The 25,907-nt window shown below is 38.1% G+C and overlaps 1 protein-coding gene across 5 annotated transcripts in view; it reads left to right on the top strand.

The window, feature by feature from the left end:
• The window catches only part of LOC131430917 (annulin), a 34,883-nt gene that overhangs the window by 8,554 nt on the left and 422 nt on the right, over positions 1–25,907 (top strand). Inside the window, exons 1-5 of one of the 5 annotated variants that reach the window (XM_058596190.1) lie at positions 14,127–14,377; positions 23,707–24,216; positions 24,279–24,662; positions 24,723–25,372; positions 25,433–25,867. In XM_058596190.1, coding sequence (XP_058452173.1) covers positions 14,281–14,377; positions 23,707–24,216; positions 24,279–24,662; positions 24,723–25,372; positions 25,433–25,867 — 2,076 coding nt within the window. In that variant the 5' untranslated portion in view covers positions 14,127–14,280. Of the gene's footprint in view, positions 1–9,284; positions 9,609–9,689; positions 10,221–10,396; positions 10,781–10,840; positions 12,177–14,126; positions 14,378–14,423; positions 14,613–14,637; positions 14,768–23,706; positions 24,217–24,278; positions 24,663–24,722; positions 25,373–25,432; positions 25,868–25,907 lie in introns of those variants that run through there. The other 4 variants (XM_058596193.1, XM_058596192.1, XM_058596189.1 and 1 more) reach the window with 4 other exon arrangements.

Raw genomic sequence — 25,907 nt, 5'->3', positions numbered from 1 at the left:
ATTATCTTGCACCAATTCGAATGTTTACATGAACCTCATTTGAAGGCCGCTCTCCACTATTGAAAGAGATATTTTATTACTTCAAGAGATCATCTGACGGTAGTTAAACTGAGCTTTGTTTTGAAGAGAATCGATTGAATAACTGAATGCTGTCCGTTCGGTACGTTAGTTAACTGCAGTAGAGAGAACGTCAGTGTGTTTCACATTCGGTTTCAATTGAATTGAATGAAGTTTTACTGCACTGCTCCCTACTCATGCGTTCGAGAAAGGTCACTACAACTATACCCAATTGTTTTCCTTTCATAGGTAAAGACACTTCAAAGTTTCAAAGAACATCAACATTTCAAAGAAAATCAAAGAAATTCAACATTCGGAGATGAATTTAACAGTTCGGCTGAAAAGTTCGTATCGTTTAATAGAAACACACATTTTTTTTGCCAAAATTCGTTTTTATTATTCAACATAATTGCCATCAGAGGCGATACAGCGATTTAGCGATCTTCCAACTTTTCGATACCATGTTTGTAGTACGATTTGTCCTTTGCCTCAAAATAGGCCTCAGTTTTAGCGATTACCTCTTCATTGCTTCTAAATTTTTTACCAGCGAGCATTCTCTTGAGGTCTGAGAACAGGAAAAAGTCACTGAGGGCCAAATCTGGAGAATACGGTGGATGAGGGAGCAATTCGAAGCCCAATTCGTTCAATTTCAGCATGGTTTTCATCGACGTGTGGCACGGTGCATTGTCTTGATGAAACAAAACTTTTTTCTTCAAATGAGGCCGTTTTTTTGAAATTTCGTCCTTCAAACGCTCTAATAACGCTATATAATAGTCACTGTTGATGGTTTTTCCCTTTTCAAGGTAGTCGATGAAAATTATACCATGCGAATCCCAAAATACAGACGCCATAACCTTACCGGCCGATTGTTGAGTTTTTCTACGCTTTGGGTTCGGTTCATCGCGTTCAGTCCACTCAGCTGACTGTTGATTGGACTCCGGAGTGAAGTGATGGAGCCATGTTTCGTACATGTCATTGAAAATCATTTTGTGGATTTTTTTCACGTTTTCATCGGTAACAGCCTCTTTTGGACGTCCACTGCGTTCATCGTCTTCGGTGCTCATATGACCAGTACGAACTTTTGCAAACCACTTACGAATTGTTGCTTCGCCCGGTGCAGAGTCTGGATAACACTCATCAAGCCATTTTTTGGTATCGGCGGCACTTTTTTTCATCAAAAAGTAGTGTTTCATCAACACACGAAATTCCTTTTTTTTCCATTTTTTCACAATAACAAATGTAGCTTCACTCAAAATGCAATATCTCACAAACTAATAATCAGACAGCTGTCAAATTTATACACGTATCTTTTGAAGGTTGGTACTAACTGAAAATGGTATGGATTTAATTCTAGTGGCGCCCTCTCATAGAAACGATACGAACTTTTCAGCCGATCTGTTAGTTGAAATTGATAACTGAACTTTTTTTTTTGACAAAATCAATACCACCCGGGTAAATTAAGAAATGCCTGTTACCTTCAGAGAATTTTACGGCATCTTTCTTCAAAGATCATTCTTAGTTGATAAACCTTAAGGGATAATAGATCTGAACTCTAAATGATTTCATGAGATTCAACAAAAATCCAAGGGTATGGATATAAGTCAACATTTCTTATTATTTTTATTCAATAATATAATATATTTTTAGGCACACTGCTAAAGCTCTAATCTTAATAAACGACTAACTTAAAACTAGAATAGTATCATTAGATTATGTCGTCTCGGATTTTCGAAAATCCAGCTTTCAGCTGGCGATCGGCAGTGTTCGGTGAATTGAATATTGCATGAGTCTTCCAGATGGCGTTGGTAAATATCTACGGCCGCTTCCTTCGGTGTCGTGGGGGTCCGCGGAACATTTCCTTTGTGTGTCGTCTAATTATAAATCAGATCGTATCGATTTTAGCAGATAATCTACTTGATTGTAGAGTGGTTCAGTATATTGATCATATTAACAAAATGCATCGATTTTTATCGTACAATGCAATTTGTAGCAGAAATCAGTCGAATTTTATGGATAGAATGAGTATTATAATAAAAATTGATTTAGTTTCAAGGAGATTAATTGTGATAAATGCAAGTTTTTTTCATAAGAAGTGTTATCGTAGACTAACAGACATGAGTAACACTATGAGTAAATTCCTCTAAAAATAAATCTTCGTGGGACACTAGTTCCACTGCGCGAACTATTTACTATTCGTACACCCCTTGTGTTATGTAAACGTTTTTGCCTTTCTCATATTGAAAGGTTATGCAATCACTTAAAAAATCGACTAGTGACATATACCTTTCGACTCAATTCGTCGAGATGAACAATGTATGTGTGTATGTGTCAAATAATCTCACTAGGTTTTCTCGGAGATTGCTGAAGCGATTTTGACAAACTGGGATTCAGATGAAATGTCTCGTAATTTTATACGGAATTCATAAACTTCATCCGGGTCCGTCTTCCCTTTACGAAGTTATAAGGAAAAGTGTGTTAAATATTGTACAGCGTCACTTGGAGCAGCGAAACAAAAACCGTAATAATGTCTAAACTATACTCAAAACTACACAAATTGGTAGTCATAATCAGTAGGCAGCTAAACAAACAGATTCCGTCTATCCTAGTTTCTGGTTCCGGAAGCGCTGAAAATTGTGGTCATATATTAAAAAATGAAGAGACCTTTCATTTGAATCTAAGTTTGTCGAAATCGGTCAAACCATCGCTCATTCACTTTTCTCAGCGATAGTTTGATCGATTTACACGAACTTAGGTGTCGTGGTCCCATAGGAAATTCCTGAATTTCATCTGGAACCGACTTCCGGTCTCGGAGGTATAGGATGGTGTGTGTTAAATATTGTACATCGTCACTTAAAGCGGCAAAACAAAAACCGAAAAAAAAATCTGAACCGGACTCAAAACTACACGTCGAATTGTGTATCTGTAGGCAGCTAAACAAACCGACTCCGGCTATCTTGATTTCCAGTCTCCGCTTCCGGTAGCTCCGGAAGCAGTGGTCATACATTAAAAAATGGATCTCACTGAGTTTTCTCAGCAATGGTTTGGCCGATTTCCACAAACATTAATTCAAATAAAGGTCTCGTAGATTCGACTTCCGGTTCCGGAGTTATAGGGTAAAGTGTGTTAAATATAGTACATCGTCACTTGAAGTGGCAAAACAAAAACCGAAAAAAAATCTAAACTGTACTCAAAACTACACAAATTGACAGCCATTATCTGTAGGCAGCTAAACAAACTGACTCCGGCTGTCCAGGTTCCCGGTTTTCAATCAACGACGGGAGATTATAGTTATAGTCATATGTCCAAAAATGGTTCTTAACAGATCGGCTGAAAAGTTCGTATCGTTTCTATGAGAGGGCGCCACTAGAATTAAATCCATACCATTTTCAGTTAGTACCAACCTTCAAAAGATACGTGTATAAATTTGACAGCTGTCTGATTATTAGTTTGTGAGATATTGCATTTTGAGTGAAGCTACTTTTGTTATTGTGAAAAAATGGAAAAAAAGGAATTTCGTGTGTTGATGAAACACTACTTTTTGATGAAAAAAAATGCCGCCGATACCAAAAAATGGCTTGATGAGTCCAGACTCTGCACCGGGCGAAGCAACAATTCGTAAGTGGTTTGCAAAATTTCGTACTGGTCATATGAGCACCGAAGATGATGAACGCAGTGGACGTCCAAAAGAGGCTGTTACCGATGAATATGTGAAAAAAAAATCCACAAAATGATTTTCAATGACCGTAAAGTGAAGTTGATCGAGATAGCTGACACCCTAAAGATATCAAAGGAACGTGTTGGACATATTATTCACGAATATTTGGATATGAGAAAGCTTTGTGCAAAATGGGTGCCGCGTGAGCTCACAATCGATCAAAAACAACAACGAATTGATGATTCTGAGCAGTGTTTGGAGCTGTTATATCGAAATAAAACCGATTTTTTTCGTCGATATATAACAATGGACGAAACATGGCTCCATCACTTCACTCCGGAGTCCAATCGACAGTCAGCTGAGTGGGCTGCACGCGATGAACCGAACCCAAAGCGTGGAAAGACTCAACAATCGGCCGGTAAGGTTATGGCGTCTGTATTTTGGGATTCGCATGGTATAATTTTCATCGACTACCTTGAAAAGGGAAAAACCATCAACAGTGACTATTATATAGCGTTATTAGAGCGTTTGAAGGACGTAATTTAAAAAAAAAAACGGCCTCATTTGAAGAAGACAAAAATTTTGTTTCATCAAGACAATGCACCGTGTCACAAGTCGATGAAAACCATGCTGAAATTGAACGAATTGGGCTTCGAATTGCTCCCTCATCCACTGTAATCTCCAGATTTGGCCCCCAGTGCCTTTTTCCTGTTCTCAGACCTCAAGAGAATGCTCGCTGGTAAAAAATTTAGAAGCAATGAAGAGGTAATCGCTGAAAGTGAGGCCTATTTTGAGGCAAAGGACAAATCGTACTACAAAAATGGTATCGAAAAGTTGGAAGATCGCTATAATCGCTGTATCGCCTCTGATGGCAATTATGTTGAATAATAAAAACGAATTTTGACAAAAAAATGTGTGTTTCTATTAAACGATACGAACTTTTCAGCCGAACTGTTTCTTATTTTTTTTGGAAATTGCAGTACCGATATTCCCAATCTTAGAGTCAAATGATAGGTCTTATGGTCCTACAAAAAATTATTGCATATTTTCGGATACAACAAAAGTTTACACCGTAGTTAGGAGAAAGGCATCATTACACCACTAGGTGGATTAAAACAGATTTTTACTAGTTGTTTAATGACGAAATCCATATGAGTGTTCGTATAGCTAGTTCGCTGTAGGCAAGAGAAAAGTTTCTGAGATTATTAAACTAATCAGTGAAAGCATTTAATCATATAAGTGATAATGTTAAATAAAGAGATTTAGATTATATTATGCCAATATGATTGCCATAATGACTTGAGACTGGTATTTCATATTTTTGTAAAGAATTTTAAAATTTGTTAACATCAAGATAAAATTAAAATTAAAGCGGAGTCTCCCCAAGCTACCAAAAGTTTCACAGTATCTGAAAAATATCCACCTTCTTGCTGCTTTAAAGTACACGAGAAACTTTTGATAACTCTGATAAAGCTACAACTGGTGGAACTTTTGGTAGCTTGTAAGTACATACAGAATAATTTTATTGCGAACGCGCTGCTTAGGAGTTGAACAAGGAGCTGTTTAGAAATTCATTCAGTAGCGTCGTGTGCACTTCCATTTGTGGATAATTACTCAAAAGCTTTGTAAGCTGCTTAAGCCAAATTCTTTTTCTCAAACTTTTGGTTGCGACTAAATATAAATCGTAAATATATCCTACTCTACACAACGAGCATCTAGAAAAGAAACTTTCCAACTTTGTGCAATTTTTTTCAATGCAGTACGGAGTAACAGTTGTGATTATTAGTATTTAATCGCAACATTCAATTAGATTAAACCGGTCTCATCCAAAGTGTAGACATATTCTGATGTTTGCTACGTTATCCTACAACGTAAAGATTATGCTGAATTTCAAGAATCATAGAATCATAGCTAGAAGAGAAAACGAAGCACCTTTTATACGTTAGTTGTGAGATCTACTGTCTCTGTTTAATGCATTGGCTCAACAGATGACTGGTACATTTATGTTTTTTCGTTTTGCTTTGACCGAAATATTCCACATTTTTCATATAACTTATCGAATCCCAGTATCAAATTTCTCATTTTATCGCTAAATATTCAATCAAAAATTGATCATGTGATTGTTATGCTTCGAACGTTGATCAAACACGATTATGTAATAACACCAGACTATGAACAACCACTCTCAAAGGGGGGTAAAAAGAAGAATTTTTCTCCCTATATTCCCAATGATTTGTTATTGGATTTTGAGCGTCTTTACACGGAGAACTCGCAGATCACAAAATTACAATATTACAATTGTTGTTTCACGCCCTGGTTGTTTCAATAAAAATTCTTGATTCTACTAAGATATCTGTTGATTTTGTCATAACCATTCATGTAAACGAAATTGCTGTATTCAACTGCTGTCACTTGACCGAGAACGAAGACAGCAAAACAAAAATCCTCTTCATTTCACAAGAAATGCTTCATATTGAAAATTTTCAATGACAAAGAAAAATCATTTATGTCACTAATAGTACTGTTGTTGTACCGTTGAATTCCACTATGTCACGTCATCACACTCTCACAAAATCACTATTTACACAGTCACTATTTCTACTAACAGCTCAAACAGAAATTTAGCATTTATGTCAGTTTCGTAATGGTCATTTCATGTAAGTGAAAGTTTGCAGAAGAATATAAAGTTTAATTGTAAAACAAGTTTTCCATGTATTAAATTGATATTCCTACACTATAAATGTTTTAATTTCATCTGCGTGATACTATTTGTATTTTCCTTAAAGGTAAATTTACTGGGACTGGGTCATTGCTCAACTTTAACGTTTTATTACTAGTTTGTGGTACGTGTCTTTGCTGGGTGTCATTGCCAAACTGCTAGCATGATAAATAAAAAATGAAAGTTTAGTTAAAACAAGGGACCGTCCATAAACCACGTAGACCAAAATCTGGTACTCTTTAACCCCAAATTTTTCAGGGAGACGTTGTATTACTTTGTCCTAAGTCACTGGTAGCTCAAACTGCTCACTGATAGCTCAAACTGCTTTTGGTAGTTTATATGATGAAATTCTATAACACGGTTGAACAAAATTAAAAAATACTATATCGATTTTAATTGGTTCTTTTCGGCAAGCATTAACTGAGAGAGACGAAAGATATGAAATGAAAAGACGGATAGGTATTCTAGATTGAATCAGTTATAAATTTAGAAAGAAATGAATTCTTTTTTACCTTCTACTTGAGGGGGTCGAACACTAAATTCGAGTCCCCAAGTATGGTCGTGTAACAAGTGTAGTTCTTCACCACACCATCACACTTCCCGCGCTTGTCCAAACGGTAAACTTTTATTCTCTCAATGTTGGCAACATTTTTATACACATCCTGTCAAATTTTGACGCATATCGTACGATTAGTTTTTGTTTGGCGTCTATAAAAAGAAGTTGAAAAATTTTCGTGTGGCGATTTTTATAATGGATGAAAATTTAGAACAACGGCTCGCCTTCGAAGCGCCATTCGGTCGATTGTTGTGACGTCATATTCATAGATCCACACCTCATCACCAGTTATGATGCATTCGATGAATGTGGGGTCACTATCTGCGTTGGAAATCATCTCTTTGGCCTCATCAACACGACGCTGTTTTTGAATGAAATTGTAACTTGTATTGTAACGATTTTGTAACACGATTTGCTTCGCCGATTCAATGTTCTCTTCAGTAACAGATGTTGTTGGGCTGCCAGGGATCTCATCATGATCCAAACTTTGAAGCGATTATACCACTCGTATGCTTGTGTTTTTCCTAGACACGATTCACCAAAGGCCTTTTCTAACATTTTCAACGTTTCGGAACACTTAAATCTATTTGCAACACAAAATTTGACACTTGTGAACGAGAGTGGTCATTTACGTTATTACAAATTTCATGTTCTAAGTCGGTTTAGGTTACACGTATCGTGCATTTGGTTAAACTGTTTTTAATGAACATTTAGGGGTTTTGTTGGTTTGTGCAAAAAGCACATATTTTATTTCTATTTTTTCGCGTTTCGCCTTCGGCTCGTCAGTGCTTAAAGCAATTCAAACTGTGTTTTTTAATGTTTTTTTAATCAATGGTAAGAAACGCGCGGACGGTTAACTAAGCTAATCTAAATGTCTTGAAAAATTTTACATATAATTATGATACTACGTAGACTTTGGTTAAACCGCCCCCCTCGTAGACTAACGTAGACTTTCGAGAGACCCCCCTCCCTAACGATAGTGAGTCTACGTGGTTTATGAACGATCCCCAACAATCGATTAGTTGTACCAAATTTTAACCAAACAAATTCAGAAAAACAACTAATATTGTAGTTTTGTGATCGCTGGCTTTTCCGTGCGGACATTTTCAAAATACGCTGAAACGAATGATATGTAGAATTCCAAATTTTTGTTCCACCATTGTAGCGAATTGCATACCCATTTTAGATTTATATAAACTTAACTGATAAATGAAATTGTTCAAATATGCTAAGATACCGAGGACATGTATCTAGTTCTTAGTGTTCTATGCCCAATAATTATAACTATCGACAAAAACATATCACTGACGATGGATTTTGAGAGCAATAAATCACGCATGGAAAATTATCGTTGCTAAAGGGTGATTTTCTAAGAGCTTGAGAACTTTTTTAAACAATAAAACGCATAAAATTTGCAAAATCTCATCGGTTCTTTATTTTAAACGTTAGATTGGTACATGACATTTACTTTTTGAAGATAATTTCATTTAAATGTTGACCGCGGCTGCGTCTTAGGTGGTCCATTCGGAAAGTCCAATTTTGGGCAACTTTTTCGAGCATTTCGGCCGGAATAGCCCGAATTTCTTCGGAAATGTTGTCTTCCAAAGCTGGAATAGTTACTGGCTTATTTCTGTAGACTTTAGACTTGACGTAGCCCCACAAAAAATAGTCTAAAGGCGTCAAATCGCATGATCTTGGTGGCCAACTTACCGGTCCATTTCTTGAGATGAATTGTTCTCCGAAGTTTTCCCTCAAAATGGCCATGGAATCGCGAGCTGTGTGGCATGTAGCGCCATCTTGTTGAAACCACATGTCTACCAAGTTCAGTTCTTCCATTTTTGGCAACAAAAAGTTTGTTAGCATCGAACGATAGCGATCGCCATTCACTGTAACGTTGCGTCCAACAGCATCTTTGAAAAAATACGGTCCAATGATTCCACCAGCGTACAAACCACACCAAACAGTGCATTTTTCGGGATGCATGGGCAGTTCTTGAACGGCTTCTGGTTGCTCTTCACTCCAAATGCGGCAATTTTGCTTATTTACGTAGCCATTCAACCAGAAATGAGCCTCATCGCTGAACAAAATTTGTCGATAAAAAAGCGGAAACCGAACACTGATTTTGGTAATAAAATTCAATGATTTGCAAGCGTTGCTCGTTAGTAAGTCTATTCATGATGAAATGTCAAAGCATACTGAGCAAATAATAATGCATGAAAATCATAACCTCAAAAAATCTGAGCAAATACTAATGCATGAAAATCCTAACCTCAAAAAAATCACCTTTTATAATACAGATTCAACACCAGATCGGCTGGAAAGAAAACCATCATCATTATTGGCCCGGATGAATGACTAAGCCCACGACGTTGAAATAAATCAAAATGTGTATACTGTTTCACTGTGACTGACGGGACGCAATGTATAAATTCTTCATCCTTCTGATACCGTATTCTCAGTCTGGTCGAGAAATTCGTTCATGATCGACGTTTGAGTCGGGTGCGCAGTTTATTGCACAAGTTTAACGAGCGTCGCATACGTAAACGTAAACGCAAAAAGTATGTACAGCTTGGACGCAAACACCAACCTGCCTCCGTTGATGATTTGGCGACCGGCAGAGAGTAAGTGTTGTTGAATAATTGATTATTTTTGGACTTCAAAGAATTTCTAATGATTGTTCATTTTGTTACTCAACTGTTTAGTTGTTGAAGATACAGTGGACGATGTGCTTCAGATTATACACCTGGATCCTTGCATTGGAGAAAATGGAACGGCACATCGGACAGAGAGATTTGAGGTCATGAATCGGAGCAGAATCGATGGCAGTTCCTCGTTGCTCGTGGTTAGAAGAGGTCAACCATTCAAACTGAAGGTTTACTGCAACAGGCCGTTCGATGAGGATCGAGATGTGATTGCAATTTTGTTAGCCGTTCAACCGATGAATGGAGAAAAAATAAGTCATGGAAATGGAACAGTTGTGTATTTGCCACTGAAAAAGTGTGCGGAAAGCGTTGATGAGAACGGATCCGACTGGGACGCGTATTTGGATGCTGTAGAGGATAACGCGTTCACATTAAGCATCCGGACATCAGCTCACGCTTCAGTGTCCCGTTGGGAGCTTGCAATCGATACTAAACTGATTGACTCTGACCAAACGAAGAATTTTGTGATGTCAGAACCATTATACTTACTTTTCAATCCATGGTGCGAAAGTGATCCCGTTTTCTTAGAAGGTTGGTAATTTCAAGAGCATTGAGTGTGGATAAGTACAATGTTAAAAATCCATTGAGTTGTTAGTTTTGCATTGAACAAATAATGTCCTTCATATATTAGTACTCAAACACATCAACTTGGATCTTTGTCATGTTTTACAAATATTTACATTGCAAATTAAACATTACTTCAACAGATGAGAAACTGCGTGAAGAATACGTGCTGAGCGACACTACACTCATTTGGCGCGGTTGTGATCGAAGTTTCCATCCTACGATCTGGAAGTTGGGTCAGTACGAGCGAGATGTTTTAGATTGTGGTCTTCTTCTATTGGCTAGTGTAGGAAGGGTTAGTGCAACGTATCGAGGAAATCCAGTTCGAGTGGCACGTGCTCTGTCAGCTGCGGTGAATAGTAATGACGACAATGGAGCGTTGATGGGAAATTGGGGAAAGGATTTCCCGGACGGAACTGCTCCAACCGCTTGGGTAGGTTCGGTTAATATCCTGCAGCAGTATTATCGCACGAGACGACCTGTTGAATATGGACAGTGTTGGGTGTTCTCTGGAGTTTTGACGACAAGTAATACCTACTGACAGTTCAGTTTTGATATTTGTGTTATTATATCCTTTTCTGTTCTAGTTGCTCGTGCGCTAGGCATTCCCAGTCGAGTGGTATCTAACTTCAATTCGGCCCATGATTCGGAAGCATCTCTTACTATTGATTATTATTTTGGTGAGGATAATGTGCATTTACGAGATTTCAGCACGGATTCGACGTGGAATTTTCATGTGTGGAATGAACTGTGGATGCGTAGGTCGGATCTCGGAATAGGATCCGATGAGCTGTACGATGGCTGGCAGGCTGTTGATGCGACTCCCCAGGAGATGTCAGATGGGATGTACAAACTGGGACCAGCACCGGTTAAGGCAGTCAAACGTGGAGAGGTTAATGTTCTGTATGATTGCGATTTTGTGTACGCCGAGGTCAACGCAGATGAGATCTATTGGCGGTATAGGGGACCCAGTCAAGCTATGAAGCTAGTGAAGAAGGATCCAGCTAGAATTGGACAGTTCATTAGTACTAAGGCAGTTGGAGAATGGCAACGCGAAGATATCACAGATTGCTACAAATTTGGAGAGCGAACTTGTGACGAGAGAATAACAATGATGAAAGCATTGAAACAGACAAGTAGTCCATTTACAAGGTTTTATACGAATGAAGAGTTTCATGACATCGATTTCGAGATCGATATTAGAAATGATGTTAAAATTGGTGAGCCTTTTACGATTGTGGTGAAGATTAGTAATCGTTCTGAAGAAATTACGCATCCTATCGAAGGAATCGTTCATGTGGATACTGTTCTATATACCGGTAAACTGAGAAAACCATTAAAAGCGATTCCTTTCAATTTAGATGTGCAACCGGACAGTTCAAGTTCACTGGAGTTGCAAGTCGACTTCGATGAGTATTACAACAGTATTATGGACCAGGCTTACTTCAAAATCATCTGCTCGGCTAGTGTGAAAGGAACTAACTACGAATACTTCGCTCAGGAAGATTATCGCGTTAGAAAACCAGATATAAAAATTCAGTTAGGCAATGAACCGGTCAACGGAGTGCCGCTTTACGTCACAGCTACTTTGCTAAATCCGATGCCCATTCCGTTAACAAATGGGTCGTTTAGGTTCGAATGTTCTGGTGTTTGGCAAGCGGTTGATATCCCTAGCGACTACATCGAGGCAGGTGAACTGGCGACCGTTAAATTTCGCATGATGCCGCATTTCGAAGGAAGCGCACAGATCGCAGCCAAATTCAATGCAGCCGAGTTAAATGATGTAGATGGCTTTCTAGCATTTGATGTGGGCGAAAATATGGACAGAAATGCTGGACGTTCGTTACAAGATGCACTCGTATTTGCATAGTAGCTAAGAATTGTTGTTAACTGAAATTTGAATATATGTACAGTTGATTCTAAGTGGTTTGTTTTTTGTGTCCTTGAACTCGTTTTAAAAAAGCGGGTGGGTAATGTCAGATACATAACTGGATGACGAGGAAATTAATAAAACTGACACGTTTCCTTCACACTTCTGAATATCGATGATCATTCTGACTAGTTGATTGACTGAGTGAATTGAGCAATTTTACATAATTTTACTTACAATGAGAATGATGTTGTTTTGTTTAGTGAAGCTCGAGATATTGGCAATTTAAACCCTAACACTATTCCTCCCGTTTGATTTGGAAAGACGCCCCATCGTAAAGTAAGCCGTCTTTAAGTCAAAGCTTTGTTTCTAATAGTGCACAGTTGCAACACAACGACTATTTTACAAAAATGCAATTGAATGCTTCATCTTTTTTCATATCTTCACTTACGATGTACAATTGAATAAGGCAGTGCAGAAGAGAGCAATAAAATTTTGCGGTCGCAGAACCGCAAAGTCCTCGGGACATTACATTCCTTTTGAGAAAGTTTGGCATTTCTGTTTCAATTGACTTCGCCGCCGATTCTTAGCGTAAAGAATCATTGCATGGCTAGTACTACGATCCTACTGACACTAAGAATCCTTTCAAGTTGGGGCTCGAACATACGGCAATTGGCTTGTAAGACCAGCGCCCTATGCATTGAAGTGCCAGCGGTGTGAAAAGAATCAATATTCGCACTTGCCTTATGAAAAAGTTCTCTTTGAAACCTGCATTATTACACGTTCACAGTCAATATTTAATGGAAGAAAATATCAAAAATATTCATTGGGATATTAAATTTCCTCCATACTAAACCAGATCGAGTGCATTTACCTCAACTGCGAATTTTCTTCTACTGGATATTGTTGGGGATAGTTTTTTTTTCATTTTCAGCGCGAGCGGCGTGTGATATCCTGAGTGTTGAGTTGAGAAGTGCACAATTGCAGTAACGATGATTATTCTACAAAAATGCAATCGAATGCTTCATCTTTTGAATCATGAGCTATATATGATATATGCACAATACTAAATTGAAACTAGTTATATGCTACGTTGGCGCTGTGGCACTATGACCCTGATCATTCTGTTTGATAGAGTAATATAATTATAATAACTACTAGATTATGCCTCACACTAGTGCTGAGCAAATGTCTGATATTTCAGTTTGTAGATTTGACGGTAGAAAAGCGTAAAATTGAAGTTACTAAAAAAATATGTATTGTTCGATTCATGTTTCCCACTTTCATGCAACACGTGTACAGTTCTGTGACCCATGAATCACAAATGCGTAGAGTTTTTAGGAACAAAATTTAAACATGATGTCATCGAAGGCAGTACGGCCAATGCCATGACATCACAATCCAAACCGTGGAAGAAGGTTACTTTTTTTCTTTCAGTTTATAATTTTGTCTACACGCCACGGATGTATAGTGTGATCAAAAATACCTCACCGTACGGTACTCCAATTCTGCGTCGACCCTAAGGGGCACGACTAAATTTTACGCCGTCATCGAATACGTCAAAACAAGCGTGACGACATGAGTCAGCAACCACTTCGTAAGAAAGACGAACTTCAAGATGATGAATGATGGTTTATTGTGGCCGGTCTGCGATAGGTCGCCTATCCGGGATGATCGGCGATGAAAGTCCGTGGGTATTTTGTTCACAGCATCCACAAACAGAAGACATTAGCGGATGATTCGCTTCTACGATCATATCCTTTGAAATGAGTGTGGGAAGCGTGTTCATTCATTCATAAAGCGCGAATATTTTGATCGATAGAATGCACGTTCGAAGTTTCAGTTCAGAGTCGCACTAGGGATGTGAATAACTCTACTAGCTATTGAACAAAATTCTTACCTTCATCCACCGATGAAGAGTTACTAGTTGCATTTCAGCACGTGCTTTTCTCAAACAAATAGTATCCGAGATGAGATTTGCTATAAGAAAAGTTGCAGATCGGTAGCGTTGCCAGTCGAAGTTCTAGCCGCGCGCGGACCAGTCGTGGGGTCACGATCCGTATTAAATAGTGAAGAATAGCTGTTGACTGTCGATTTATATTATTAGTTGAAAATATATCGATGGTTGCATTTGTCATCAGTCAGGAATAAAACAAAATGAGCTATTTGTACGACTATGTGGAGCGCTTGCTACCGACATCCTGGAGGCGGAAGCGGATCCGACGGCCAATGGTGCACTGGACACCGCCAGAATGTAATTGACCATTGTTTGTATTCGAGTTGCTTGTAGCTAAATAAAGGTGTTCGAGTGTTTAATATGTGATTACATCATATGCTATTAATGTGGTGCGGTGTCTGGAGCCGTTATTGGAGTTAGTCTAGGGGTGCTGACAAAAATGTGTGTGTGTTTTTATTCTATGCAGTCAATATGTAAATGATGAATTAAGTGGGCCGATGTTTGAAAAGTGTCAAGTGAACATTTTTCAAAAGTGAGTAAGCGTCAACGCTATTGTGTGAGATGGGATGGTGCGACGATATGATTGATAAGCGGACGGCAGATCCAGGAGCTTTAAGAAAAACCCAGCAAATCAACATGTTTTATTATCTCATCATGCAATAACTGTCAATATTTGGATTTTTAGCCGTATGTCGTTTTTTCGAAACTTCAGATCTCTGGGAAAATTCAATGTAATATTGGCTTATCGAAGAAAGCTAAATCGATTTTAACTACCTTAGGTGTGAATGGGGGGACTATTCAATTACATCCGAGGATTTGTATTAGCAATTCCAAAAATGGGTAGTTAGTCATCAGACTTCGCAAGCTCTAATTTAAACAAAAATCTTAACCCGGGCTGGCGGTTCAATGCATGGAGCGCTGGACCTACAAGCCAATTGTATGTTCGAGTCCCGGCCAGCAAGAATTCTTAGTACCAGTAGGATCGTAGCACCACTCATGCAATGCGTCTGCACGCTAAGACTTGAGTGTGAAGACCAATTCGACTGCTTGATAAAAAAGGCAAAGGCCTACATTTTTTCAGAATTTTGCCTCAAAAACTATAAATTAAACAAAAATGGTATTCAAGAAAAGTTTTAGTAAATTGATTTGACACTCTGAGTATATACTTAAAACAAAGTTTAATTACATTAATGAAAATTGGAAAACTGACCCAAAAAAAAGGAATTTATAAAGATAATTTTACTATATTAGTATCTTTTCGAGAGTAATGATGTTAAAACTAAAACAATTTAGTTACAATTGCAAAACAGCGATTTTTCTTTTAGAAGAAACCTTTTATGAAGTAATTAGAAGTCTTAGTGACATTCATTGCCCGGAAGTATGGAGCAAGTACTATACTCTATCAATTTTCCAAGTAACACATCACTCAATAAGTCATGTGACTAACTGAGAAACACACTTTTTTTGCTAAAAATCGGGTTCATTCGTCAATTCTAGTTCAAGAGCAATTCAATCATTCCAACCCTTCTTTAATTTTTCGATAACGTGCTTTAAGTCTATATCTTTTGCCACAAAATACACTTCACATGAACTGCTTTTTCATTTGAGTTGAATTTTTTATCGGTATGCATTTTTTTTATATCGGCTGCCAGATCTGGACTATACGGTGGATAAGGTAGGATGTAGTCCGTTCGATATAATTATCGTTGCCATCGACTTGAGAATCGGTGCATTATCTTGATGAAACAGTGTTTTTTTCTTAGACAGATGAGACCGTTTTCGTGTCATTTTTGGATTAAAACGATCTAACAAGGCTATGTAGTATTCGCTATTGATTTTTTTCCTTTCTCAAGATAGTCGATGCAGATTCTACCATGCGCATCCCAAAGTACTGAATTCATAACCTTCCCAGCTGACAGTTGTACCTTTGGACGCTTCGGACGTGGTTCACCGGTTACAGTCCACTCAGATGATGATCGTTTTGATTCCGGAGTGAAGTGATGGATCCATGCTTCATCCATTGTCTCATATCGACGTAAACAGCCTGATTTATTACTCGTAAACATGGCCTAAAACTGCTCTGAATCTTCAAGATGTTGTTGTTTTTGATCGACTGTGAGCAAAAGCGGTACCTACTTTGAAAAGCGCTTCCTCATGGTCAAATGTTCATGCATAATTGTAAACACATTGCCCTCTGATATCTCAACGGCCTCTGCTGTCTCACGCAGTTTCAATTTACGATGAGGTATAACGAATTTGGGGACATTTTTGATGTTTCTCGTCGGTTTATGTACCACCACTTTAAAATTCAGCAAACCAATAACAAATGTTTCTTTTCTATGGAATAGAGTCCGGATATCATTTTTGAGGCCATTGCTGAGCTTGCATAGTATTGTTTTTCATCAAGAAGTGGTGATAAGTTAATACACGAAATTGTTTTCAATCCATTATTTTGAAAATGATACAAATGACTCCACTTAAATGACTGTCACTTTTTTGCTGACTAAGGTAAGAAAATTTCGCGAGTAACATTTTGAAAGTTGGTGCTTTAGAAACTTCATAGTCACTGGAAGTGTAGGTTAAGGATTTTTTCCACAACGACCAATATCTTTCTATGATACTTCTAGAATACATTGTGCAACTTCTATACAGCGAGAAAGTTTTCACGGAACTTGCTCTGTACTTTCAAGTTGCCAAAAGTACCACGCGTACTTTTTTGTTGTTGTGTACTCTCTTTCTCTCTTTCCGCGTGAACTTTGAAGCAGCAAGAAAGTGGATGGTTTAAGTAATTGGGGTTGTTGTTGGTTGTTTGGGTTTCTAACATCATTTTCATTAATAATATAATACTGAGTGGTATAAAAAAATCTCATCGCTAGGTGCTAGGTGGACTAAGTAAATTCTTGTAAAACTAATTGCTTTAGACAGATGGAAATAAATAAATGAAAGGAACCTCAGGCTCAAAATTGTTTCGATAACGAATATTGTGACATTATTCCGGGTAATCAATACATAACAGATTCAAATAGAGAAAAAATGTTTTACAACCTGTTATTTGAGAACAGCTACAGCCATTTTACACCTATTGGAAACGCTAGTTGCAAAACATTATCTTTGCTTTATTTTAGATGTTTTTGCACATTACATGTTCTACGGATGAAATAAAATGAATCTCGCAGCACTCTGACTTCAAAAAAGTATGGATAGTATATTTAGCATTCAAAAGTTTTCAAATTTTGAGCTACGATTCTTGCTTTTCTTGTAAATTTTATGCATTTTTTTAAATTTTCGACACTTTGGTGTCACTGAGCTACGGCGCGATAGCAATATGCAGCAGAAGCTCAATATAAAAAAAATCCGGAAATATGATGGCCTTACTGGGAGCTAATAGCATCCTATCAAACAGTGGAGAAATACCTTGACAAAATGGACGCTGTTAAGGTCAAGCCAGAATTTGAACATGACTGAACAAAAACGAACCGTAGATCGCCAACCCTCTCAACGTGTCAAAACTGTGGTCGATACAATTTTTAGTCTAACCTCATACGGAGGATACTTTACATACTTTTGTTGTTTAAATGGAAGAGTAACTGATCGCCAAAGCCACAAAAAAACGGGAACAATGGTTTTATTATTATTTATCATTTATTTCGACCGGGTTTAACCTATTTTGATCGTTAGCCGGGTTTTAGAACGGTTCACTTCCCAAATCGATCGAGCCGTGCTATCGGCAATTGTCAAAGTTATTCAACCGTTCCAATTATTTAAATTATTTCACTTGTTCCTTGTTTAATGCAACAAACATTTATTCTAACAGTGTCATACCACGAAGTGTACGTGAAGTACGTTGATTGTTTATTATAATATGAGACTTGACTAATTATAAAGAACGATATAATCTGCATAGCTGGTTATAATGTTATAGAGAGATAATTGATATAAGTGTGTAGATTAACTTGTGTATGTGTGATGGTTGTTTGATCCAGTTTTTATCTAAATTATGGACTAATCTGATTAGAACTAAGGTTATATACATTTTTGAAATAGTGCAAATAAGGCGTCAGAGTAGGAGAGATTTTCTTCTTTTTCCAAATTTTTCAGGCTGGATAGGAAGATCGGTGAAAATCTCAATGTGCTAATAATTAGCTGTCTGGATAATTTGATACCAAACTTTGCGTATCAATTTATTTAACTGGCGTCCATAGCATCCAGAAAAGCAAAATTAATTGCTGCAACATTCGTTTAACAAGAGTCCAACCTCTAACGAAGTTTCACTGAACACTTCCTCTGAACAGCTCATCATGCATTGGCATTAATTGAGGTTAGATTGTCTACCAATCGCTAACTAATCAGTTTTATTCAGAATGGTTGTATGCAATTTGGCGGTGAATATTTATAGTTACACAGTCAACACAAATGATGAGCAGTGCTAGGTTGGTAAGCTAATTCGAATGCACGAAACTGGAAATGCGAACACGCGCCCCGTGGGTGTTATTAGACATTGTTTTGATTCGCGCTTCTCGCGCAACCCACCAACCGCAACGTTGAAGGCGCCCCGGTTTTTATGAACAGTGTACGCTTGATGCGGGATTTGGTTTTAGCAGCCGAGTTCTACGCTCAAATTTGGCCGTTTTTATGTGGGTGATGCGATCAAAAATGGATTACCTTTTGCCTTCAGGAAGTGACCATTAAACGACGACATTAAAAATCGTAGTAACAACCTTGGCCGAATTTTCTTCTTGTTTCTAGGTTTTCATACTTCCCAGATCGAGTGTGGGATGTTTTGTATGATTGATTACTTAGTATGCAATAAGTATGACATAAACAAGTGAATCAGTGTAGGATTAGTTGATAACATTTTTAAATCTAGAAGTTTTTCAAATTTAGATTTCGTTGATTCAAACGTTTTAAGTTTTTTAACAAGTTTTCCGTAAATTGTCCTGACTCCAATCAATCAAACATTTTGTTATATGTTTATTTTGACATGACTCAGAAACAGACATATACGATTAAGATAACTTTCATACTAGTGTCATAAAGTCTTATTATTCAACAAATCTTGTTATGATGCATCATGAATCAGTAGTACTCAATTGACCGGAATAAATGTAATCAAGAGGTCATTATTGATTCTACTGAGTCATGGATGCACCAGTAGCCATTTGAAAATCCCCTAAGAATGCTATTTCAGGCGCCATGCTATCAAGAAATGTATTCTGATTCATTTTAAAATTAGTTGACGGTGGTGAGCAGGGATACCAAATGTGACGTCTTTTCTTCATTCACTTTCGCATAGATGTAAAAACATAAATTATCTCAAATAATTGTGTTAACCATGGCTAATTTACTGCCCAAAATATTCGGAATTTTTTTAGTGTATTGAAAAAATAAGCTATTAAAAGTTTTTCAGATGATACAGTCAAAAATAAAAAATAAAAATAATTCACTCAACTAGACTATCGTCAGTGGCTTTATTAGTGACTGAAAAAATCAAAATAATGAATGAATAGTTATTTAGTGAGATTGACTTTTCAAATGTGGACATTTATTAGTATAAATTTCATTATTACTGTTTTGAACAATATGATAGGAACATAATTACAACAATTGTTTTTATGTAGCTGCATTTTTAAGCAAAATAAAAATAAACATCTAGTGTGCCTGTGAGATTTTAAGCAATACGACTATTGCTGATAAACATCTCGAAAAAAATTAAAATCCAAAGGGCCAAATTCCTCGTTCTGCGGTTTCCGTGGTGTCATAGGTGTTTGCGTGTTTACACCGGTCATTCATAATGCCGGAAAATGAAGAGGGAGTTTATCTAACAGTTTAATTCACCTGGAACAACAGCCAAGAGAAAAATTCCATCATGGAATAGCAAGAGTGACCCTGTCGAAAAACGATACAAAACGTACGAATCAATGTTGGTCCGCAGCTTCCGTCTGCGCATGGTGGTTTTGCGCATAGTATTGGAACTCGACGGGGAAACCCGGGCCGATCCGCTTATCGGTCTCTTGTATCGTGACGCCGAAGGGTGATCAAGTACAAAACGTATACATAACCGTTGCCATACAGTATGTTGGATACCGGTGAGATCGTTTGATCGTTTGATAACGCTATCAAAGGGTGATTCTCAGGAGGTATAGGATTGGATTTTCTGAAGAAACATAAAAAATTTGAGAAAATTAATGAAATCTTTATTGGAATCGATCGAACGATCAATAAAATTTAATGTTTGAATATGATTTCATGGAAATTTGACCGCGGCTCCGTTTTAGATGGCCCATGTACAAGGTCCGGTCGTCCCGGTTGGTGGTTCATTGCATAGGGCACTGGTCTTACAAGCCAGTTGTCGTATGTTCGAGCCCCGACCTGGAAGGATTCATAGTGTCAGTAGAATCGTAGCACTAGGCATGCAATGGTTCTTCAATCGGCTGCGAAGTCTGTTGAAACAGAAGGTCAAATTCCACTACAGGAATGTAATACCAAGGCTTTGCTTTGCTATGTACAAGGTCCAATTTTGGCACACTCTCCTACATATCGGCCGGTAATTCACGAATATTGCCACCGGCCCATAATCCACACCAAACAGTGACATGCATTGGTAGCTCTTGCAATGCTTCTGGCTGGTCTTTACTCCAGATGGGTCAATTTTGCTTGTTGACGTATCCATGACGGAAGGTGGCAATTTTTTGATTTTGCGGATTGGAAAGATATCCTGCTTCTGCAAAAAAGCATGCTTAATCCCGCGCGAGTGCATTTCGGAAACATATTTGGCTATGCGGATGGCCATTTTGTTGAACTTTTGGTGTCGATGAGTACCTAGACCCATTATTATACGTCCGATTACCCGATAATGAACTGAAATCGTTACGAGAGCTCCGAAGTGGCCTAGGAAGAATCCATGGGTCGTAAACGTCATGACGTCTGTTTTCTGGCATTATCATGGTATACTTTTGGTAGACTAGCCTAGGAAGGTATAGTGGAAGTAAATTTGATAAGCAAATAACCATAAAAAATAGCAAACTAGAAGGGTTTACTGAATTGTTTTAATGTAATTTTCTCTTTTCAAATTGATGGTTTTAACACTTACCACTATGGTATTCCAAAACGAGAACTCGAATCTGAACCAATTTTTTTATAATCACTTACCCTTCAACACTTAGAGATTTTTGTTTCAATCCCTCACAATATCACTTAGAGTAACCATATGTCAGGAACAATTTGAAAATTTTTCCTGAAATTTACACCGTATCAAATTCCAATAAAGAATAATAACAACTCAAAACTTGAATATTAGGCAACCCATAACTAATACTTTAGAATCTACAAAGTTATTGACAGCGTACCGAGAATTAGATACATAAGCAAAATCATCAGTAAGAAAATTTTGGGTACGGGCCTGCACAGCAGCTCAATTTAAACTACCAAGTAAACGCAAAGTTTACACTACTTATGTCACACTTTTTTGATTATGTACCGAGGTGTAGTATCCTTTTTGATGACTCGAACGAAAACGAGTGACAACTGATTTGCCACTGGCGAAACGCGAAGAAAATGGTAAATATTTTTCTACGGTTCCATCGGTAGCTTAGAGCGAATTCTAGACCTACCCATAACACCGCGACACCTAAGGAAGAGAATGATGAGTCGTCGTCCTTCCGGAAAGTATGTGAAGCATTCACATTTCCTCTCGACTTTATTCTTTATCCTTTCCTGTGAACGATGGAAATGGAGGCGGCCGGCAATGGTGGCTAACATGCTGTTAAAATGTTCAATTCGAATTGGAATGGTATCAATTCCCAATATCATTTGCTAAGAAACTCTTATTAGTCAATCAAGAGAAAACATGATGTACAATCCACCAAGATCATCATCACAACGCAATACGACTATCACGAAAGATTTAGTGAAGAGCATGTATATCATCACGAGGATGGGTGCGGAGATTCTCCATCTTTAATTGAATCTGTGTATATCCTATCCTGTCTCACTTAATACGGTAAAGAGCTACAGTTAGAGAGACATACAAATCTTGCGAATGAATCCTTGCTGTATTTATCTGAATAAGTTGTAGCAAATTGTTCCGGGAATGCAGGTTACATCAAATGAGCATTTTGGAAGCTGCAAAACGTTCAGAAATGTAATGCCAGAACTTTACTTTTTCAGAATCCTTTTGGGGATGAACTTCTATTCTCTAGCTTTATGTTTGGTTCTACTCGTTAAGATCAGCACATTTCAGCACAGTTACCTGTCTGAAAGCATTTTTACATTTTTTCTGAAAATACCTATTAAGGACAGAGGACTTTTCAAAATTTCAAAAGTTTTGCATCACAATAGCCCAATACTACTCGTGAGACGTCTTACCATAACGGCAAGATGGCAAATCCACCCAGAATAACACATTCATTTTTGCTGGCACGTTGTTGACTTAAACTTGTTGGTTAGCCAGCCTTGCAGTGTTGGAGATTTTACTCTTCAAATCCCAACGGATCCATGTAGTATTTCAAAACGCTATTTGTTGTTGAACGAGAAACTCCGAGTGATTTTGATGCCATGATGAACATGAGCGGATTTTCCACACTTTTATGGAAATTTTTTTCTCGCACTTGTTACTCTTTCGACTCCGTTTTCAAACAATACTTTTGTGTCAGTATACTGTATATCAAAATGTTCAAACACACAACGACATAGCGTAAGTGGTTCTGGTTACATCTGATAATGACAAATGGAAAAGATGACGTCTTCTCCATTGCTGTATAATAAACAATAATTTTATTGATTGATACCAACTAAATGTTTTGATTCCTAGGTAGAAATAAATTGAAATCGCGAGAAATTGTTAGAGTCCCGTATTAGAATTACATCATATCGAAGGTTGATCTCTTCGAACAACTTTATGATAATATGGTTATTTAATATGGAACCAGACACCTAGTTGATCGAACTGTCTAGATTGATCATCGCTTCGTCGTGACTTACAATTATCGTGAATCGTTCCAATGGGTGGCATCTATTCGATGCAATCTATTAAAGAAGGAGCATCCGTTTTGTATTGTTTGCTAAATCGATCAATGATGATATCCAATTTTCAACGCGACAATAAATCAACTGTTTCAAGCCACTTTCATCGCGGGTTTTACAGTGCTTGTATATTTGTCTTGCAGAGTATACAAACGTTTTCTGCTTCAGCATTTGAAGGTTACACATATAATAAATTACATGACACTACTAAGTAACGTAAATTTATTTCGCATTATCATATACCTATTCTCCAGAGAAAAAATACTGTTATAAAGTTGTCATGAAAATTTTATAGAGTGGTTTGCAAGTAGTATAGAGACGTTTCCCACATAAATTTTTTAGAAATCGACAGGAGCCAAAAGATTTATGGGCACAATAAAATATCGACATACTTATTCAGATACTCACAAGAAAGATGTAATGATATTTTTGACGAAAGAAGCAATCATTCTTTTGCAAATTCTCATAGGTGAATTCGAATACGAATTTCGATACGATGCTAGATTGTGGCTCAAACGTGCTTTCTCGAAATTCACTGAATTACGTCATTGAAAACTATACGTGTCTAATGCGCCAATATTCCGTTCGTCTTTTTTTAACTACAGACTCATTGGATGTCCTCACCGTGAAATCGGTAGATCTGTGTATAGAGGAAAATGGAAAGCTTCATCACACACGACGATTTGAGCTGATGAACAGGGACGAACGGAGTGGGCCTCTTCCTCGGTTGGTAGTTCGAAGAGGACAAGTGTTCCGTCTACGGTTGCACTGCGATCGGCCGTTGGATCGAAGTCGTGATGCCGTGAGTTTAATTTTTAGTGTAGACGAGGAGGAACACCCGACGCATGGCCACGGCACCTTGGTGGGTGTGGCGTTACAGCAATATCGCTATCAAATAGAAGATCCTTTGGAATGGGGTGCTGCTATTGACTTCATAAGTGGTGATTTGCTGGAGATTCTAGTGAAGCCGGCTGTGACAGCTCCCGTTACCAAATGGAAGTTGGACATCGATACGAAACTGCTAAGCGAAGGTTTCGGTAAAAGTTACTCGCTGCCTCAACCGTTTTATTTACTCTTCAACCCGTGGTGTCAAGATGATCAGGTGTACATGGAAGGTAATGGACCCTGTTGTTGATCTCTCTAATTACCTATTCAATTTTCCGATCATGTTTTCCAGACAAAGCTTTACGAGATGAGTGCGTTAAAAACGACACAACGCTCATTTGGAGAGGTTCCTACAATCGGCTCAGGCCCTCGGTTTGGAAGTTCGGTCAGTTCGAAAAACATGTACTGGATTGCGCTTTGTTGTTGATCGCCAAAATAGGAAGGGTATCTGCCACTCATCGGGGTGACCCGATACGAGTTTCCCGTGCCATTTCTGCTGCTGTGAATTCACCGGACGACGATGGTGCTCTGCTGGGTAACTGGAGTGGTGATTTTTCGGGCGGAACGGCTCCGACCAAGTGGGTTGGTTCGGTAGAGATATTGCAGCAGTACTACAAGAAGCAGAAACCAGTGAAATTCGGGCAATGTTGGGTTTTTTCGGGAGTTGTTTCTACTAGTTAGTATATGGTTACAATATAATATTAGTAAGCATTGTTTGATAATGTGCTGTTTTTAGTCGCAAGAGCAATCGGAATTCCTTCACGGGTGATCACAAATTATTCATCGGCTCACGACACGCAAGCATCGCTCACCGTTGATTATTTTGTGGATCACAATGGTAAAGTTATGGAGGAACTGAATTCGGATTCTATCTGGAACTACCACGTGTGGAATGAAGTTTGGATGCAGCGACCCGATTTAGGAGTCGGCTCGGATGGAGATTACGGAGGATGGCAGGCAATTGATGCCACGCCACAGGAAATGTCCGATGGAATGTTTCGTTGTGGGCCAGCGTCGGTTCTCGCCGTCAAACTTGGTGAAATCGCGAAACCTTACGACAACAACTTTCTGTTCGCTGAAGTCAATGCGGATAAGGTGTTCTGGCGTTACACCGGTCCGGCTCATCCTTTAAAAATGCTTCGCAAAGACGTGTTCGGTATAGGGCACTTTATAAGCACGAAAGCTGTTGGTAAGTGGGAACGTGACGATATAACCAGCACTTATAAGTTTGCTGAGAAATCCCAAGAGGAGAGAGATACCATGATGAAAGCATTAAAACAAGCCAATAGTGCTTTCAGTAGATACTACTTGAATGAAGATTTTAACGAGGTATACTTCAACTTTGAATTGCGGGATGATATAAAAATTGGAGAATCTTTCTCAGTGGTAGGTTTTGTTTCGTTTTTATTTCAGTTTAACATTAATTAACAATTGTGATTGTTCTAGATTTTACAAATTAAAAATCGCTCATCGGAAAAAATGCACAGAATCAATGGTTCTCTGAATGTGGATACCGTTCTGTACACGGGAAAGAATCGCGAAACAGTCAAAGTCGAGCCCTTTAGTATAGAGGTAAATCCTAGCTCTGAGGAATTTATTAAAACGGATGTTAGTTTTGATGAGTACTACAAAAAACTGCGCGATCAAGCAGCTTTCAATATCTCCTGTTTAGCTACCGTCGAGGATACGGATTATGAATTTTTCGCTCAGGATGATTTCCGTGTACGAAAACCTGATGTAAAGATTAAACTATCCGACACTGCCGTCTCACAAAGTCCAGTTGATGTTACAATTTCACTGCTGAACCCTCTCCCGATTCCTCTGCGCAAAGGAATATTCCACGTTGAAGGGTCCGGAATAGCCAAACCTCTGATATTTAAGGTAGTGATATAACACAATTGAATCGCCGAAAGATTTTGAG

Source organism: Malaya genurostris, chromosome 2, assembly GCF_030247185.1.
Source record: "Malaya genurostris strain Urasoe2022 chromosome 2, Malgen_1.1, whole genome shotgun sequence".
Lineage (NCBI taxonomy): Eukaryota > Metazoa > Arthropoda > Insecta > Diptera > Culicidae > Malaya > Malaya genurostris.
Note: the sequence above shows the minus strand (reverse complement) of the source record. Positions and strands in the feature narration are given on the sequence as shown.